The sequence below is a fragment of the Anomalospiza imberbis genome, chromosome 26 (assembly GCF_031753505.1).
Source record: "Anomalospiza imberbis isolate Cuckoo-Finch-1a 21T00152 chromosome 26, ASM3175350v1, whole genome shotgun sequence".
Taxonomy (NCBI): Eukaryota; Metazoa; Chordata; class Aves; order Passeriformes; family Viduidae; genus Anomalospiza; species Anomalospiza imberbis.
In genome coordinates this window covers 2821603-2840156 of record NC_089706.1, presented here as the reverse complement: position 1 = coordinate 2840156, position 18554 = coordinate 2821603, and the positions used below count along the sequence as shown (strand labels likewise).

General features: G+C 51.5%; 2 protein-coding genes across 4 annotated transcripts in view; both read right to left on the bottom strand.

The window, feature by feature from the left end:
* Positions 1-1711: 1711 nt before the first annotated feature.
* On the bottom strand, positions 1712-6208 carry SNRPE (small nuclear ribonucleoprotein polypeptide E). Its single transcript, XM_068173149.1, has 5 exons — positions 6087-6208; positions 5877-5903; positions 3781-3843; positions 2882-2960; positions 1712-1905 (listed from the first exon to the last, which is right to left on the bottom strand). The coding sequence occupies exons 1-5, from the start codon at positions 6138-6140 to the stop codon at positions 1850-1852; spliced, it is 279 nt and encodes a 92-aa protein (XP_068029250.1). The 5' UTR covers positions 6141-6208; the 3' UTR covers positions 1712-1849.
* Positions 6209-9122: 2914 nt separating this feature from the next.
* The window catches only part of ZC3H11A (zinc finger CCCH-type containing 11A), a 29661-nt gene continuing 20229 nt past the window's right edge, over positions 9123-18554 (bottom strand). For all 3 annotated transcript variants that reach the window (XM_068173139.1, XM_068173138.1, XM_068173140.1), the window contains 5 exons: positions 16564-16637; positions 13799-14324; positions 12035-12186; positions 10981-11045; positions 9123-9432 (listed from right to left, as the gene is read on the bottom strand). In XM_068173139.1, coding sequence (XP_068029240.1) covers positions 9156-9432; positions 10981-11045; positions 12035-12186; positions 13799-14324; positions 16564-16637 — 1094 coding nt within the window. In that variant the 3' untranslated portion in view covers positions 9123-9155. The remainder of the gene's footprint in view (positions 9433-10980; positions 11046-12034; positions 12187-13798; positions 14325-16563; positions 16638-18554) is intronic.

Sequence of the window (18554 nt, the reverse complement as noted above, 5' to 3'; positions counted from 1 at the left end):
GCACAGGGGGAGGTGACAGTGTCCAGGGACAGGCGACACAAACCCGGGGAGGTGACACAAAGCTGGTGAGGTGGCAGGGGCCGGGGACATGGTGAGGTGGCAGTGTCCAGGGACAGGCAGAGGTGACACAAACCCGGGGAGGTGACACAAAGCTGGGGTGGTGGCAGGGGCCGGGGACATGGTGAGGTGGCAGTGTCCAGGGACAGGCAGAGGTGACACAAACCCGGGGTGGTGACACAAAGCTGGGGTGGTGGCAGTGGCCGGGGACATGGTGAGGTGGCAGTGTCTGGGGACAGGCAGAGGTGACACAAACCCGGGGAGGTGACACAAACCCGGGGTGGTGGCAGTGGCCGGGCACAGGGGGAGGTGACACAAACCCTCCCAGGTCCTTTAACAGTCCCCAGAAGTGATTTGCACACCTGTGGGGTGACACAGCCACACTCGGTGCCCCCCATTTCCTCTCCCAGCCCTGCTCCGCCCCTATCTCACCCCCCTTATCACATCAGCCCTGCTGATAAGGGCTCGTGGCTGATGGGGCCCCCAAACGGAATTTTGGGGCCGGCTGCCCCCAAACCCCTCTGTGGGGCCCTGCTGCCGTCACTGCCCCCAAAACGGAGCTCCCCCCCAAATCCCTCCTGGCCCCACAACCTGCAGGGCCCCCGAGCGGCTCCGGGGCCTCTGTGGGGTGACAAAGGCCAGCAGAAGCTCTGGAGGTGTCACCAGGAGTTCTGGGTGTGCCCTTCCCACTGAATTCCCAAATTTCCCCCGTTCTGTAGCATCCCAATGGGTAAAATCCCAATGAGCAACCCACTGGGATTGCTCCCTTTGCTGCTTTTCTTCCCAGGAAAATTTGGGATTTCCCTCATCCCAGTGCCCCCTTCGCAGCCAGACTGGTTTTACTGGGATTGCTCCACTTGCTCCCAGTGGCACCTGGAATGTTGCTCATCCCAGAAGGATCTTAAGGGGTGAGGGACCTTATGGGGTGACCCTTACAGGGTTCTGTAGGAATTTTACAGGATTTTACCCCTATCTTGGCTGGGATTGGGGTCAGGAATTCTGGCTGGGATTGGGATGGGGAATTCCAGCCAGGATTGGGATCAGGGAGAGCTGAGCCAGGACTGAGATGGGGAATTCTGGCCGGGATTGGGGTCAGGAATTCTGACCGGGATTGGGACTGGGGAAAAATCAAGCTGGGATTGGGGTCAGGAATTCCGGCTGGGATTGGGGTCAGGAATTCCGGCCGGGATTGGGGTCGGGAATTCCGGCCGGGATTGGGGTCGGGAATTCCGGCCAGGATTGGGGTCGGGAATTCCGGCCGGGATTGAGGCTGGGAATTCCGGCTGGGATCAGGATTGGGGAAAGCCGAGCTCGCAGCTCCCCCTTCTGTCCAGAGCCCTCAGGAAGATTTTTCCCGTTCTGGCAGGAATTTGGGATGCTCCAGGCAGAATTCCCACAGAATTCCCAAGATTATTTTTGGGAAGAAGGGATGGGTTTTAGGAAGACTGGAATTATTTGGGGAAGAAAGGATGGGTTTTGGGAAGATGGGATTGATTTGGGGAAGATGGGATTGTTTTTGGGATAAAGGACTTTGTTTGGGAAAACTTGAACCCCCAGGATCCTGAACCCCCAGATCCAATCCCACAGGGAAAAAAACCCTTGGGAAACATTCTTCCCCACCCCGAGACTGAAACCCCAATCCCAGATTTTGTGAAAAAAACCCATTTTATTCCCCAAAGAAAACCCCAAAGTACAAAACACAACTCCCCCAGGAGCTCAGGGATTTCCCCCGTGGCTCATCCCGGTTTCCCAGAGTTCCCAATCCCGATCTGGGGCTGGGAGCAGCCTGATCCTAATTGGAGACGCTCTGCAGGAGGGTGATGTTGTCCCCCTTCAGCATGATCCGACCTGGAACCCAACAGCACCGGGGAATGTGGGGGGGTTTGGGGTGGGAGCGCCCCAAACCCGCCCGGCCCCACAGCTGGAGCCCGGCCCCACAGCTGGATCCCAGCCCCACAGCTGGAGCCCAATCCCACAGCTGGAGCCCGGCCCCACAGCTGGAGCCCAATCCCACAGCTGGAGCCCAATCCCACAGCTGGAGCCCGGCCCCACAGCTGGAGCCCGGCCCCACAGCTGGAGCCCAATCCCACAGCTGGAGCCCAATCCCACAGCTGGATCCCAATCCCACAGCTGGAGCCTGGCCCCACAGCTGGAGCCCAATCCCACAGCTGGAGCCCAATCCCACAGCTGGAGCCCAATCCCACAGCTGGAGCCCGGCCCCACAGCTGGAGCCCAATCCCACAGCTGGATCCCAATCTCACAGCTGGAGCCCGGCCCCACAGCTGGAGCCCGGCCCCACAGCTGGAGCCCAGCCCCACAGCTGGATCCCAGCCCCACAGCTGGAGCCCAATCCCACAGCTGGATCCCAATCCCACAGCTGGAGCCCGGCCCCACAGCTGGAGCCCAGCCCCACAGCTGGATCCCAGCCCCACAGCTGGAGCCCAATCCCACAGCTGGAGCCCAGTCCCAAAACCTGGCTCCCAGTCCCAAAACCTGGATCCCAGTCCCAAAACCTGGATCCCAGTCCCAGAACCTGGATCCCAGTCCCAGAACCTGGATCCCAATCCCACAGTTGGAGCCCGGCCCCACAACTGGATCCCAGCCCCAAAACCTGGATTCCAACCCCAAAACCTGGATCCCAATCCCAAACCTGGAGTCCAACCCCAAAACCTGGATCCCAGTCCCAAACCTGGAGTCCAACCCCAAAGCCTGGATTTAAGGCCCCACACCCAGGTTCCAGAACCCCACACCTGGAATTTAGGACCCCAGCCCCGGATTTGGGGTCCCACCCCCCAGTTCCAGGCTCCCCTCCCCCCTGACGTACCCAGCTGCTTCCTGGCCTTGGTTTTGGAGTGGATCTCCTCAGCATCGTCCAGCACCAGGTTCATGTACTCATCAAAGCCCTGAGGAGCAGCACCAGCCTCAGAGAAACCCCAAAAAAACCCAAAAAAACCTTCCGAAAAAACCCCAAAACCCAAAAAACCCCAAAAAACCTCCCCCAAAAAACACCAAAACCCAAAAAAACCCCCCAAAAAACCCCTCCCCAAAAACCCCAAAACCCAAAAAAACCTCCCCAAAAACTCCAAAACCCAAAAAACCCCAAAACCCAAAAAACCCTCCCCAAAAAATCTCAAAACCAAAAAAAAAACCCAAAAAAACCTCCCAAACCCCCCCAAAAATCAAAAGAAACCAAAAAATCCCAAAAAACTCCAAAACCCCCAAAACAAACCACTCAAAAAACCCAAACCAAACCACCCAAAAATATAAAAAAACCCAAAAAAAACCCCAAGAATCAAAAAAACCCTCCGAAAAATATCAAACAACCCCAAAAAACTAAAAAAAAACCCCTCAAAAAACCCCAACAACCCCCCAAAAACAAAAAAAAACCCTCCCAAAAGCCCCTGAATGAAATAAAAAAACCCAAAAAAACCCCAAATACCCCCCCCAAAAACCCAAAACCCCCCAAAAAACCAAAAAAAAACCCCAAAAAACCCAAACCAAACCACCCAAAAGTATCAAAAACCCCCAAAAAACTGAAAAAGCAAAAAAAAAAAAACCTCCAAAACACCCGAAAAAAATCATAAAACTCCAAAAAAAAACCCCAAAAGCCCCAAACCCCGCATGTGCGAGAAGCCCCAAGCAGCGCTGGGTTTGGGGCCGGGAAGGAGGGCGGTTTTGGGGTTTTTGGGGTGACCCCACAGCCAAGGGGGGCCGGGCACTCACGATGATGCAGCCCTCGATCCTCATGTTCACCTGCTCGTAGAGCCACACCTGGATCCGCGACCTCTGCGGGGACATTCGGGGTCAGGGACGGGGACATTCGGGGTCAGGGATGGCACAGGGACATTCGGGGTCAGGGACGGGGACATCGGGGTCAGGGATGGCACGGGGACATTTGGGGTCAGGGACGGGGACATCGGGGTCAGGGATGGCACGGGGACATTTGGGGTCAGGGATGGCACGGGGACATTTGGGGTCAGGGATGGCACGGGGACAGCGGGGACGGCACAGGGACATTGGGGTCAGGGATGGGCACAGGGACATTGGGGTCAGGGATGGCACAGGGACATTTGGGGTCAGGGATGGGCACAGGGACATTGGGGTCAGGGATGGGCACGGGGACATTTGGGGTCAGGGATGGCACAGGGACATTGGGGTCAGGGATGGGCACGGGGACATTTGGGATCAGGGATGGGCACGGGGACATTCGGGGTCAGGGACGGCACGGGGACATTCGGGGTCAGGGATGGGCACAGGGACATTGGGGTCAGGGATGGGCACGGGGACATTTGGGATCAGGGATGGGCACGGGGACATTCGGGGTCAGGGATGGGCACGGGGACATTCGGGGTCAGGGATGGGCACAGAGACATTGGGGTCAGGGATGGGCACAGGGACATTTGGGGTCAGGGATGGCATGGGGACATTTGGGGTCAGGGATGGGCACAGGGACATTTGGGGTCAGGGATGGCACGGGGACATTGGGGGTCAGGGACAGGGTTTTTGGGGTTACAATGGGGTTTTGGGGTTAAAATGGGGGTTTTGGGGTTAAATGGGGATTTTTGGGTTTAAATGGGATTTAGAGGGGTGGGGGTTAAAAATGGGCTTTTGGAGGTTAAATGAGGTTTTGGGGGGTTTGGGGGTTAAATGGGGTTTTGGCGGGTTTTTTTTTTGGGGTGTTGGGGTTAAAATAGGGGTTTGTGGGTTAAAACTGGGTTTTTGGGGTGAAAATGGGGGGTTTTGCAGTTAAATGGGGTTTTGGGGAGGCTTTTTTTTGGTTAAATGATTTTTTTGGTGGGGTTTTGGGGTTAAATAGGGTTTTGGGGGATTTTTTGGGGTTAAACAGGGTTTTTTTCTGGGTTAAAATGGGGGTTCTTGGGGTTAAATGGGCTTTTTTGGAGATTCTTCCTTGGGAGGGGCTGGGATGGGATTGGCAGAGGAGCTGGGGCTGCTCCATCCCTGGGAGTGTCCCAGGCCGGGTTGGAGAGTGGATAAAGTGAATAAAATGAGTAAAATAGAGTAAAATGGGTAAAATGGATCAAATGGGTAAAATGGATCAAATGGCTAAAGGGAATAAAATGGGTAAAATAGAAAAAGGATCAAATGGATCAAATGCACCCTGGGATAGTGGGAGGTGTCCCTGCCCATGGGATTGGAGGATCCCTTCCAACCCAACCCATTCCAGGATTCCCTGGGCTGCTTTGGATGGGATTTTGGGAATAAATCTTTCCCTGGGAAGGGCTGGGTGGAATTTCCAGGGGAGCTGGGGCTGCTCCATCCCTGGGAGTGTCCCAGGCCAGGTTGGAGAGTGGATGAAGTGAATAAAATGGGTAAAGTTGGTAAAAACGGCACCCTGGGATAGTGGGAGGTGTCCCTGCCCATGAGATTGGATGATCCCTTCCAACCCAACCCATTCCAGGATTCCCTGGACTGCTTTGGATGGGATGTTGGGAATAAATCCTTCCCTGGAATTCCCAGGGAATCCGTGGCTGCCCCTGGATCCCTGGGAGTCCCCAGGGCTGGATGGGCTCTGGAGCACCCTGGGATCACGGGGGGTGTCCGTGCCCAGGGCAGGGCTGGGAATGGGATGATCCTTGAGATCTTCCAACCCAACCCATTCCAGGATTCCGTAACAAATCCCAATTTCAGGACTCCTGACTCATTCCCAGCCTGCAAATTCCCACAGAATCCGTGGCTGCCCCATCCCTGGCAGTGTCCCAGGCGGGGCTGGGACAGGGGGAGCTGTCGCTGCCACGGCAGGGCTGGCACTGGGTGGCATTTGGGCTCCCTTCCCCCCAGAGCCCGCTGCCGGCACTCACGTTCTGCAGGTAGCGGAAGATCAGGTTCTGGAGCCGAGCGTTAAGGGCACAGCGCAGCCGGGAGCGCCGGGGACCCGAAAGCGCCTGAGGGGAACCCGCGATCCCCGCGGTGGAACCCGCCAGCCCCGCTCCCTTCCCTTCCCGCCCGCCCCGCGCTCCCCGCGGCCTCCCCGCGCTCCCCCGGCGCCCTGAGGGCTGGCGGCAGGATACGATGGGCTGCACCATCACCTTCTGCACCTTCTGGCCCTGCCCGCGGTACGCCATGGCTGTGAGGGGAGAGCAGCGCGGGGCACTGTGGGATAGCGGCGGAACGGGAGCGGGGCAGTGTGGGAAGGCGGAACGGGAGCGCGGGGCAGTGTGGGATAGCGGCGGAACGGGAACGGGGCAGTGTGGGATAGCGGCGGAACGGGAACGGGGCAGTGTGGGATAGCGGCGGAACAGGAGCGGGGCAGTGTGGGAAGGCGGAACGGGAGCGCGGGGCACTGTGGGATAGCGGCGGAACGGGAACGGGGCAGTGTGGGATAGCGGCGGAACAGGAACGGGGCAGTGTGGGACAGCGGCGGAACGGGAGCGCGGGGCACTGTGGGATAGCGGCGGAACGGGAGCGGGGCACTGTGGGATAGCGGCGGAACGGGAGCGCGGGGCAGTGTGGGATAGCGGCGGAACGGGAACGGGGCAGTGTGGGACAGCGGCGGAACGGGAACGGGGCAGTGTGGGATAGCGGCGGTGTGAGGCCGTGAGGAGTTTTTTATTACATTTATTTTAAACATTTTTATGATTTTTTTGCTCTTACTAGTTTTTTTTTTTTTTTTTTTTTTTTTTCTCGTATTAGCTTTTTCTTTTTTTTTTTTTTTTTTGGCTATTATTTTATTTGGTTTTAATAACCACAATTCATCGGAAAAAAAAAAAAAATAAATCGCTAAAAATGTACCCCTGGCTCAGAGCTACAGCGGAGCTGTGCCTTAAAATGCCCAGCTTCATTTTAAAGTGATTGTTGTGCACTTACAGCGCCGGAGCTTTCATCCTGTTCATCCCTGAAATCTCTCCCAAGCCGTGATCTGCTCCTGGCCCTGTTCCCTGGGATAAGATCCCAAATCCCCCCCGGCTGTCCCCTCCTGGCAGGGAGCTGTGCAGAGCCAGAAATTCCCCTGAGCCTCCTTTTCTCCAGGCTGAGCCCCTTCCTCAGCTCCCTCAGGATTCTCCAAACCCTTCCCCTGCTCCATCAGGATTCTCCAAACCCTTCCCCTGCTCCATCAGGATTTTCCAAACCCTTCCCAGCTCCCTCAGGATTCTCCAAACCCTTCCCCTGCTCCCTCAGGATTCTCCAAACCCTTCCCAGCTCCCTCAGAATTCTCCAAACCCTTCCCAGCTCCATCAGGATTTTCCAAACCCTTCCCCTGCTCCCTCAGGATTCTCCAAACCCTTCCCAGCTCCCTCAGGACTCTCCAAACCCTTCCCCTGCTCCATCAGGATTTTCCAAACCCTTCCCAGCTCCATCAGGACTCTCCAAACCCTTCCCAGCTCCATCAGGATTCTCCAAACCCTTCCCCTGCTCCATCACGATTTTCCAAACCCTTCCCAGCTCCCTCAGGACTCTCCAGACTCTTCCCAGCTCCATCAGGATTCTCCAAACCCTTCCCAGCTCCATCAGGATTCTCCAAACCCTTCCCAGCTCCCTCAGGACTGTCCAAACCCTTCCCATCCCCTCAGGATTCTCCAAACCCTTCCCAGCTCCATCAGGACTCTCCAAACCCTTCCCAGCTCCATCAAGATTTCCCAAACTCTTCCCAGCTCCCTCAGGATTCTCCAAACCCTTCCCAGCTCCCTCAGGATTCTCCAAACCCTTCCCATCCCCTCAGGACTCTCCAAACCCTTCCCAGCTCCCTCAGGATTCTCCAAACCCTTCCTAGCTCCCTCAGGATTCTCCAAACCCTTCCCAGCTCCCTCAGGACTCTCCAGACTCTTCCCAGCTCCATCAGGATTCTCCAAACTCTTCCCAGCTCCATCAGGATTCTCCAAACCCTTCCCCTGCTCCATCAGGATTCTCCAAACCCTTCCCAGCTCCATCAGGACTCTCCAAACCCTTCCCAGCTCCCTCAGGATTCTCCAAACCCTTCCTAGCTCCATCAGGATTTTCCAAACCTTTCCCAGCTCCCTCAGGATTCTCCAAACTCTTCCCAGCTCCCTCAGAATTCTCCAAACCCTTCCCCTGCTCCATCAGGATTCTCCAAACCCTTCCCAGCTCCCTCAGGATTCTCCAAACTCTTCCCAGCTCCCTCAGGATTCTCCAGACCCTTCCCAGCTCCATCAGGATTTTCCAGCCCCTCTGGCTTGACCCCCCCACTCCCGTGCCTCATTAATTTCTAATTAATTTCAGTATTCCCAAGTTGTTCGATGCCATTCCTTAAATAAAGCACGGAGCTCTGCAAGGACACCACAGTGAGCAGCCTACCTTTAATCCCTTAAATAGATTCATACAAATATAAAATGGGAAGAATAAAATATTTACAGGAAAAAAAAAGAAAGACCAAAAAACAAACCCCCCAAACAAAATGGAAAAAAAAAAACCAAAAACCCACGGGGATTCCACCCAATCCCATCTCCAAAGGAGGCTGGAAAAGAGGGAAGCAGCCAAGGGGGAACATTCCAGGTGGTTTTTTTTCCCCTCCCGAAAGGATCCCAGCTGGATGTGGGAGCTTCATTGCAGGAGAAATCCTCAGAACCCAGAGGCACTTGAAGCAATGCTCCTTTTCCCAAATCCCAGGAGGAATTTTGCCTTCCCCCATGCCAGGATCCCAGGAAAAATCCCCCCAGATCATTTGGAGCCAGGCTCACCCTGGCAGGGTTTGGTCCAAAATCCTGCCTCGTGTTTTTCCACCCCCTCTTTTCCCTGAATTCCCCCAATTCCCAGTCCATCCGTGGATTCCAGAGTTGACATAGTAACTCCAGGGATTTTTGGGGTTCTCTGTCCAGGAGGGAGCTCTGCAATGGGATCTGTGTCCCCCCAGGGAGTTCCAAGTGCTCTGTCCTGTCCCGTGCGGGAGGAGCCGCCGGGACAAACCCAGCCTGGAATTTTGGGATAACTGAGAGCAGACTCTGCCTATTCCTAACAATCCAACAGTGCTTCCAGCTGGGAAAGCATCTCCTCCACGGATCCAACAACATTTACAGCATTTCTGCGGGGTGTCAGGAGGAAACTTTGCTTTTTTAGGGTTTTTTTCTTTTTGGCGTCGCGTCTTTTCCCCCGTTTTGTTTTTTCTCCATAAAAAACCTCCCCTCTCAGCTGTCAATCATCTCCGAGAGTTCCAGCAGGAGATCATCCTCGTCCTTGCCGGGATCCAGGTCGATTTCTGCCTCCAGTTTTCCCCCAGAGATCTCCCAGATGAGCTTCTCGAAGTCGTCCTCCACCGAGAGCGCGGCTTTGGCGGCGCCGGCCGAGCTCAGGCGCCGCAGCTTCAGCGGAGCCTCCAGGGAGGAGGAAGAGGAGGAGGAGGAGGATCCCGACACCTCTGAGTGTGCCAGGGAACCCCCCTGGCTGCCAGGCTGCAGCTGGGGGCTGGGGAGAGCAGGGAGAAAGGAGAAGTCAGCAGGGGAGGCGCCCGAGGTGGAGTTTGAGGTGTTGGTTTTACAAGGGACGGGGACTGCGGAGTTTGGGGGTGGGCTGGGATCGGCCTGGGGCTGGGATTGGGTCTGGGGAGCTGGGATTGGGTTTGGGGGAGCTGGGATTGGGTTTGGGGGAGCTGGGATTGGGTTTAGGGGGGCAGGGATTGGGTTCTGGGGGGCCTGGAATGGGTTTGGGAAGTCCTGGATTGGGTTTGTTAAGTCCTGGATTGGGTTTAGAGGGGCTGGGATTGGGTTTGGGAAGTCCTGGATTGGGTTTTGGGGGGCCTGGAATGGGTTTGGGAAGTCCTGGATTGGGTTTTGGGGGGCCTGGAATGGATTTGGGAAGTCCTGGATTGGGTTTGTTAAATCCTAGATTGGGTTTAGAGGGGCTGGGATTGGGTTTGTTAAGTCCTGGATTGGGTTTAGAGGGGCTGGGATTGGGTTTGGGAAGTCCTGGATTGGGTTTTGGGGGGCCTGGAATGGGTTTGGGAAGTCCTGGATTGGGTTTGGGGGGGTGGGATTGGGTTTGGGAAGTCCTGGATTGGGTTTAGAGGGGCTGGGATTGGGTTTGGGAAATCCTGGATTGGGTTTGGGAAGTCCTGGATTGGGTTTAGAGGGGCTGGGATTGGGTTTGGGAAATCCTGGATTGGGTTTGGGAAGTCCTGGATTGGGTTTAGAGGGGCTGGGATTGGGTTTGGGAAGTCCTGGATTGGGTTTGGGAAGTCCTGGATTGGGTTTGGAGGGGCTGGGATTGGGTTTGGGAAATCCTGGATTGGGTTTGTTAAATCCTGGATTGGGTTTACGGGGGCTGGGATTGGGTTTGGGAAGTCCTGGATTGGGTTTGGGGGAGCTGGGATTGGGTTTGGGAAGTCTTGGATTGGGTTTGGGGTGCCTGGGATTGGGTCTGGGGAGTCCTGGATCAATTCTGGCAGTTCAGGGTAAGTTCTGGGGTCCTGGATCAGTTTTGGGAGTTCAGGATCAGTTTTGGGGGGGTCCAGGATTGGTTTTGGTGTCCAGGATCAGTTTTGGAAAGTCCTGGATCAATTTTGGCAGTTCAGGAATGGTTTTGGGGTCCTGGATCAGTCTGGGGAGTCCAAAATCAGTTTTGGGGAGTCCAGGATCAATTTTGGAAGTCCAGGACCAGAGTCCAGGAGATCTGTTTTGGGGAGTCCTGAATTGGTTTCAGAAGTCCTGGATAAGTTTTGAAAAGTCCAGGATCAGTTTTGGGGGTCCTAGATCAGTTTGGGGAGTCCAAAATCAGATTTGGGAACTCCAGGATCAATTCTGGGGAGTCCAGGATCAATTCTGGGGAGTCCAGGATCAATTCTGGGGAGTGCCCAAGTGCAGCATTTGTAGGAACCCCAAAGCAGCTCTGCTGCACAGACATTAATTGCAATTAACAGCTCCTCTGTAGGGTTTTGGGACTGATTTCCCTCAAAGATGGGATTTCCCCCTGGTGCCCACCCCACAAGGGAATTTGGGATTGGGAATTTGGGGTTACCTGCTCTGGGAATTCTCCCTCCGAGGCTTGGAGCCCAGGCTGTCCTCAGGAGTGGCGACAACAACCTGAGAATGAGGAGCAGGACAAGTTTTAGGATCTAAAATATCCCAAATTTTAGGAGATTCTTCTTTTTCTGCTTCACCTGAAGCAGGCCATTCCTACAATGAGGAAAAATCCCAAATGTTAGGGATTCCCAAAATGAAATTTCTGAAATGAAATCATTCCTGAAATGAGGAAAAATCCCATATTTAGGGATTCCTGAAATGAAATTTTAGGCGTCCTTGAAATGACGAAAAATCCCAAATTTTAGGAGATTCTTCTTTTGCTTCTTCACCTGAAGCAGAGCATTCCTGAAATGGGGAATTTGGGGTTTTTTTAAGGAAAGGACAAAAATCCTTCCAAAATCCCAGCAGCGAATTCTGGAGAACCTGAGAATGAGGAGCAGGACAAATTTCAGGATCTAGAAAATCCCAAATTTCAGGGATTCCTGAAATGAAATGATCACTTAAATGAAATTTTAGGCATCCCTGAAATGAGGAAAAATCCCAAATTTTAGGAGATTCTTCTCTTGCTTCTTCACCTGAAGCAGAGCATTCCTGAAATGGGGAATTTGGGGGTTTTAAAGGAATTTTTGCCTTGGAAAGGACAAAAATCCTTCCAAAATCCCAGCAGCGAATTCTGGAGAACCTGAGAATGAGGAGCAGGACAAATTTCAGGATCTAGAAAATCCCAAATTTCAGGGATTCCTGAAATGAAATGATCACTTAAATGAAATTTTAGGCATCCCTGAAATGAGGAAAAATCCCAAATTTTAGGAGATTCTTCTTTTGCTTCTTCACCTGAAGCAGAGCATTCCTGAAATGGGGAATTTGGGGTTTTAAAGGAATTTTTGCCTTGGAAAGGACAAAAATCCTTCCCAATTTCTGAATTCTGGAGATGCCTCCAAAGCAGGAATGTGCTGCCCCTGACAGTTCTGGGAGAGCTGGAGAAAAATCTCAGTTTTCCAGGGTTTTTTTTTTTTTTTTTTGGGAATTTGGGGGTTCTGGGGCCTTACCTTGGCTGAGGGCTCCTGGGTGTCCCCGCTGGTGGCACTGAGTGGCTTCACTGCCACCACAGCAGGGGGGTGGCCCTCGGGGCCCTTCCTCTTCAAGGGCTGCTTGGGAGTGGCTTTGCCATCCAGAGGCTTCAGACACACCTTGGCTTTGGCTGGGATGGAGGGAAAAGGAGGGGAAAATTTATCAATCAAATCCCTTCCTTTATCAACCCCTTTATCTATCAAACCCCTTTATCAAATCCTTTCATCTATCAAATCCCCTTTATCAATAAATCCCTTTATCAATCAAAAGGATAAATCCCTTTATCAAATCATTTATCAAATCCCTCTATCAAATCCCTCTATCAAATCCCTCAATAAAACCCCTTTATCCATCAAACCCCTTTATCTATCAGATGGATAAATCCCTTTACCAATCAAATCCATTTATCAAATTCCTTTATTTATCAAATGCCTCAAACTCCCTTTATCCATCAAACCCCTTTATCCATCAAATCTTGGGCAGCTGAGCTCCCTCAACCCCAACCCCACATGGACCATTCCCACAAACCCCAACCCCAGAACATTCCGAGAACACCCAACCCTGGAATATTCCCACAAACCCCACAACATCCCCACAAACCCCACAACATCCCCACAAACCCCAACCTCAAAGCATCCCCACAAACCCCAGAACATTCCCATAAACTCAACCCCAGAAGATCCCCACAAACCCCAACCCCTGAAGATCCCCACAAACCCCAGAACATTCCCATAAACTCAACCCCAGAAGATCCCCACAAACCCCAACCCCTGAAGATCCCCACAAACCCCAGAACATTCCCATAAACTCAACCCCAGAAGATCCCCACAAACCCCAACCCCAGAAGATCCCCACAAACCCCAGAACATTCCCATAAACTCAACCCCAGAAGATCCCCACAAACCCCAACCCCTGAAGATCCCCACAAATCCCAGAACATTCCCATAAACTCAACCCCAGAAGATCCCCACAAACCCCAACCCCAGAAGATCCCCACAAACCCCAGAACATTCCCATAAACTCAACCCCAGAAGATCCCCACAAACCCCAACCCATGAAGATCCCCACAAATCCCAGAACATTCCCATAAACTCAAGCCCAGAAGATCCCCACAAACCCCAACCCATGAAGATCCCCACAAACCCCAGAACATTCCCATAAACTCAACCCCAGAAGATCCCCACAAACCCCAACCCCAGAAGATCCCCACAAACCCCAGAACATTCCCATAAACTCAACCCCAGAAGATCCCCACAAACCCCAACCCCAGAAGATCCCCACAAACCCCAGAACATTCCCATAAACTCAACCCCAGAAGATCCCCACAAACCCCAACCCCAGAAGATCCCCACAAACCCCAGAACATTCCCATAAACTCAACCCCAGAAGATCCCCACAAACCCCAACCCCAGAAGATCCCCACAAACCCCAGAACATTCCCATAAACTCAACCCTAGAAGATCCCCACAAACCCCAACCCCTGAAGATCCCCACAAACCCCAGAACATTCACATAAACTCAACCCCACAACATCCCCACAAACCCCAGAACATTCCCATAAACTCAACCCCAGAAGATCCCCACAAACCCCAGAACATTCCCATAAACTCAACCCCAGAAGATCCCCACAAACCCCAACCCCTGAAGATCCCCACAAATCCCAGAACATTCCCATAAACTCAACCCCAGAAGATCCCCACAAACCCCAACCCCAGAAGATCCCCACAAACCCCAGTCCCTACCTCTGCCTCTCCTCTCGGGCAGCTGAGCTCCCTTTTTCCCTGGCTCCTTCTCTGGAGGGTTTGTCCCTCCATCCTCCTGGGATCTGCCCCCTCTCCTCCTGCCCAGCTGGGCTGACCCCACAGCGGCCTCGGGGCTCCCTGATCCTGGGGGCTTCTCCTGGTTCCTCTGGTTCTTCTCCTGGTTCCTCTGGTTCCTCTCCTGGTTCTTCTCCTGGTTCCTCTGGTTCCTCTCCTGGTTCTTCTCCTGGTTCCTCTGGTTCTTCTCCTGGTTCTTCTCCGGGCTCTTCTCCTGATTCCCCTGGTTCTTCTCCTGGTTCCTCTGGTTCCTCTCCTGGTTCTTCTCTGGGCTCCTCTCCTGGTTCTTCTCCTGGTTCCTCTGGCTCTTCTCCTGGTTCCTCTCCTGGTTCCCAGCTGGAACTGTCCCAGATCCCTGCTGCAGTTTCTCCTCCTGCCGTTGTTTCAGCTGCCGTTTCTCCCACATGATTTCCTCCAGGCTCTTCACCTGAACTCCAGAATTCCCTGAATTCTGAGAGGGGGGGAAAAACACACCAAGAGGTTATTGGGGTGAAGATCTAGGGATAAAAAACCCTACGGATAAAAATCTGTGGATAGACATCCATGGATAAAAACCTAGAGATAAAAAAAATCTATGGATAAAAAAGATGTAAGGATAAAAACCTATGGAGAAAAATCTATGGATAAAAAAACCTACGCATAAAAATGTATGGGTAAAAAAATGTATGGATAAAAAAATGTATGGATAAAAAAAACGTATGGATAAAAAAAACGTATGGATAAAAAAAACGTATGGATAAAAAAACGTATGGATTAAAAAACGTATGGATTAAAAAACGTATGGATTAAAAAACGTATGGATTAAAAAACGTATGGATTAAAAAACGTATGGATTAAAAAACGTATGGATTAAAAAACGTATGGATTAAAAAACGTATGGATTAAAAAATCTATGGATAAAACCCAATGGGTAAAAAATCTATGGGTAAAAAAATGTATTGATAAAAAGACATATGGATAAAAATCTATGGATAAAAACATTTAGGATAAAAACATCAGTAGACAAAAAAAACCTATGGATAAACATCTATGGATAAAAAAAACTATGGGTAAAGAAATCTATGGATAAAAACAATTCAAAAATTCCAGTAAAGTAATTCAGTAATTCCTTCAAATGAATGAATGAATGAATTCAAAGGGAGGACTTGTTTCCTGGGAATTTCACTGACAGCATTTAGGATTTCTGCAAAATTCCCACATGAGGAAAGGTGGGGAAAAAAAAAACAGGGAGCAAAACCAAAAAGTGACAAAACTGTTGGGAAAATTTGTAATGCGATGCCCAAAATGCTCAGGATTGGGAGGAATTGACCAGGAATGGGAGGAACTGACCGGGATTGGGAGGAATGGACCGGGAATGGGAGGAATCGACCGGGAATGGGAGGAATTGACCGGGAATGGGAGGAATTGACCGGGATTGGGAGGAACTGACCGGGATTGGGAGGAATGGACCGGGAATGGGAGGAATCGACCGGGATTGGGAGGAATCGACCGGGATTGGGAGGAATCGACCGGGAATGGGAGGAACTGACCGGGATTGGGAGGAACTGACCGGGATTGGGAGGAACTGACCGGGATTGGGAGGAACGGACCGGGAATGGGAGGAATCGACCGGGAATGGGAGGAATCGACCGGGAATGGGAGGAATCGACCGGGAATGGGAGGAATCGACCGGGATTGGGAGGAATCGACCGGGAATGGGAGGAACTGACCGGGATTGGGAGGAACTGACCGGGATTGGGAGGAATCGACCGGGAATGGGAGGAACTGACCGGGAATGGGAGGAACTGACCGGGAATGGGAGGAATTGACCGGGAATGGGAAGAATTGACCGGGATTGGGAGGAACTGACCGGGATTGGGAGGAATTGACCGGGAATGGGAGGAACTGACCGGGAATGGGAGGAACTGACCGGGAATGGGAGGAATTGACCGGGAATGGGAGGAACTGACCGGGATTGGGAGGAATCGACCGGGATTGGGAGGAATCGACCGGGAATGGGAGGAATCGACCGGGAATGGGAGGAATCGACCGGGAATGGGAGGAATCGACCGGGATTGGGAGGAACTGACCGGGATTGGGAGGAATGGACCGGGAATGGGAGGAATCGACCGGGATTGGGAGGAATCGACCGGGAATGGGAGGAATCGACCGGGATTGGGAGGAATCGACCGGGAATGGGAGGAACTGACCGGGATTGGGAGGAACTGACCGGGATTGGGAGGAACTGACCGGGATTGGGAGGAACGGACCGGGAATGGGAGGAACGGACCGGGAATGGGAGGAATCGACCGGGAATGGGAGGAATCGACCGGGAATGGGAGGAATCGACCGGGATTGGGAGGAATCGACCGGGAATGGGAGGAACTGACCGGGATTGGGAGGAACTGACCGGGAATGGGAGGAACTGACCGGGAATGGGAGGAACTGACCGGGAATGGGAGGAACTGACCGGGAATGGGAGGAACTGACCGGGAATGGGAGGAACTAACCGGGAATGGGAGGAATTGACCGGGATTGGGAGGAATTGACCGGGAATGGGAGGAACTGACCGGGAATGGGAGGAATTGACCGGGATTGGGAGGAATTGACCGGGATTGGGAGGAATCGACCGGGATTGGGAGGAATCGACCGGGATTGGGAGGAACTGACCGGGAATGGGAAGTTTTTATTAGGAATTTGCCCAGACTCACCTCAGCAGGTGCAGAGCCACTTTTGGGGGAAGGTTTGTTCAGCTCCACGATCATTTTTTCTTCTCTTCCAGGTGCTTTAAACCAAGAGAAACATCCAAAAATTGGGTTTTTTTTGGGTTTCTCGAGGGGGTTATTTCCCTGTTTTTATTAACAGGAAGCAATTCCTGCAGGATTTTATCTCTCCTTCAGTCCCACTGTGGATTTTTTATTATTATTATTATTATTATTATTATTATTATTATTATTATTACTATTATTATTATTACTATTATTATTATTACTATTATTACTATTGTTATTGTTATGAAAATATTCTTAATATTAGTCTATTAGTAGTAATAACAATTAGTAATTAACATTTAACCATAACAATCCTAATATTTACATAATATTAGTGATTAACTAAATTTATTAGTATATAACAATATTATATAATAATATTCACATTGTTTATAGAATATTTATATATTTATTATTACTAATGAAATATTGATGTTAACATTGAACCATTGTTAATATTATTAACATTAATATAACAATAATGATAAAAAGAGTGATAATTATAAATAATTATAAATAATGAAAATTAATAATGAATAATGAATAATGAATAATAATAATAATAATAATAATAATGCTCAGAAATGGATAAATCCTTCCCAAACAATATTCCAAAGGGGAATGGGATGGATGCCAGCACTGGGAAGATTCCACCACACAAATCCAGGGTGAAAAATAAAAAAAAGGGGAATTACAGCACAAAGCTCCTCAAGGAATGAATTTTCCAGTGGGAAATATGGGAAATGATCATGGAATTTATGGAAATGACAAAATCCTTTTAATTCTGGAGCCTGAAACTTTTCAAGGAATGGATTTTCCAGCGGGAAATAATCATGGAATTCATGGAGAACCCCATGATCCTTTTAACTCTGGAAGGAATGAATTTTCCAGTGGGAAACACAGGAAACTCATGGAAAATCCCATGATCCTTTTAACTCTGGAGCCTGAAAACTCAAGGAATGAATTTTCCAGTGGGAAATATGGGAAACGATCACGGAATTCATGGAGAATCTCGTGATCCTTTTAACTCTGGAGCCTGAAACTTTTCAAATGCACCCAAAAGGACAAATCCAAGCAGCTCCTGAGCAAAGAGGATTTGATCCCAAGGGGAAGCAGAACTCCCAGGGGGAGCAGAACTCCCAAGGAAGGAAGCCCAATTCCCAGGGAGAAGCACAATTCCCAAGGGAGGAGCAGAATTTCCAGTGGAAGCCCAATTCCCAGGGGGGAAGCAGAATTCCCAAGGAAAAGCAGAACTCCCAAAGGGGAGCAGAATTCCAAGGAGTAGAATTCCCAAGGAGCACAATTCCCAAGGGGGAAGCACAATTCCCAGGGGGAGCAGAACTCCCAGGGAGGAGGAGAACTCCCAGGAGAAGCACAGTTCCAAAGGAGGAGCACAATTCCCAAAGGAAGCTCAATTCCCAGGGAGGAGCACAATTCCCAAAGGAAGCCCAATCCCCAGGAGAAGCTCAATTCCCAGGAGAAGCTCAATTCCCAAGGGGGAGAAGCCCAATCCCCAAGTGGAAGCACAAATCCCAGGAGAAGCCAAATTCCTGAGAAGGAGTAGGACTCCCAGGGAGAAGCAGAACTCCTAAGGAGCACAATTCCCAGGAGAAGCACAGAGAAGCCAAATTCCCAGAGAGGAGCCCAATTCCCAAGGGGGAGCAGAACTCCCAAGGAACAGAATTCCCAGGGAGAAGCCCAATTCCCAAAGGAAGCCCAATTCTCATGGAGAAACCCAACTCCCAGGGAGGAAGCACAATTCCCAACGGGGACAAGAACTCCCAAGGAGCACAATTCCCATGGAGAAACACAACTCCCAGGGAGGAGCAGAACTCCCAAGGAGCACGATTCCCAGGAAAGAAGCCCAATTCCCAAAGGAAGCCCAATTCCCATGGAGAAACCCAACTCCCAGGGAGGAAGCATAATTCCCA

What these genes read in the sequence shown, in the direction of transcription:
- SNRPE (XM_068173149.1), bottom strand. Translation starts at nt 6,140, where the DNA reads ATGGCGTACCGCGGGCAGGGCCAGAAGGTGCAGAAGGTGATGGTGCAG. An exon ending in TCTTCCGCTACCTGCAGAAC is followed by an intron (nt 3,844 to 5,876) that starts GTGAGTGCCGGC and finishes ATGTCCCCGCAG; the next exon opens with AGGTCGCGGATCCAGGTGTG. An exon ending in GGATCGAGGGCTGCATCATC is followed by an intron (nt 2,961 to 3,780) that starts GTGAGTGCCCGG and finishes GCTGCTCCTCAG; the next exon opens with GGCTTTGATGAGTACATGAA.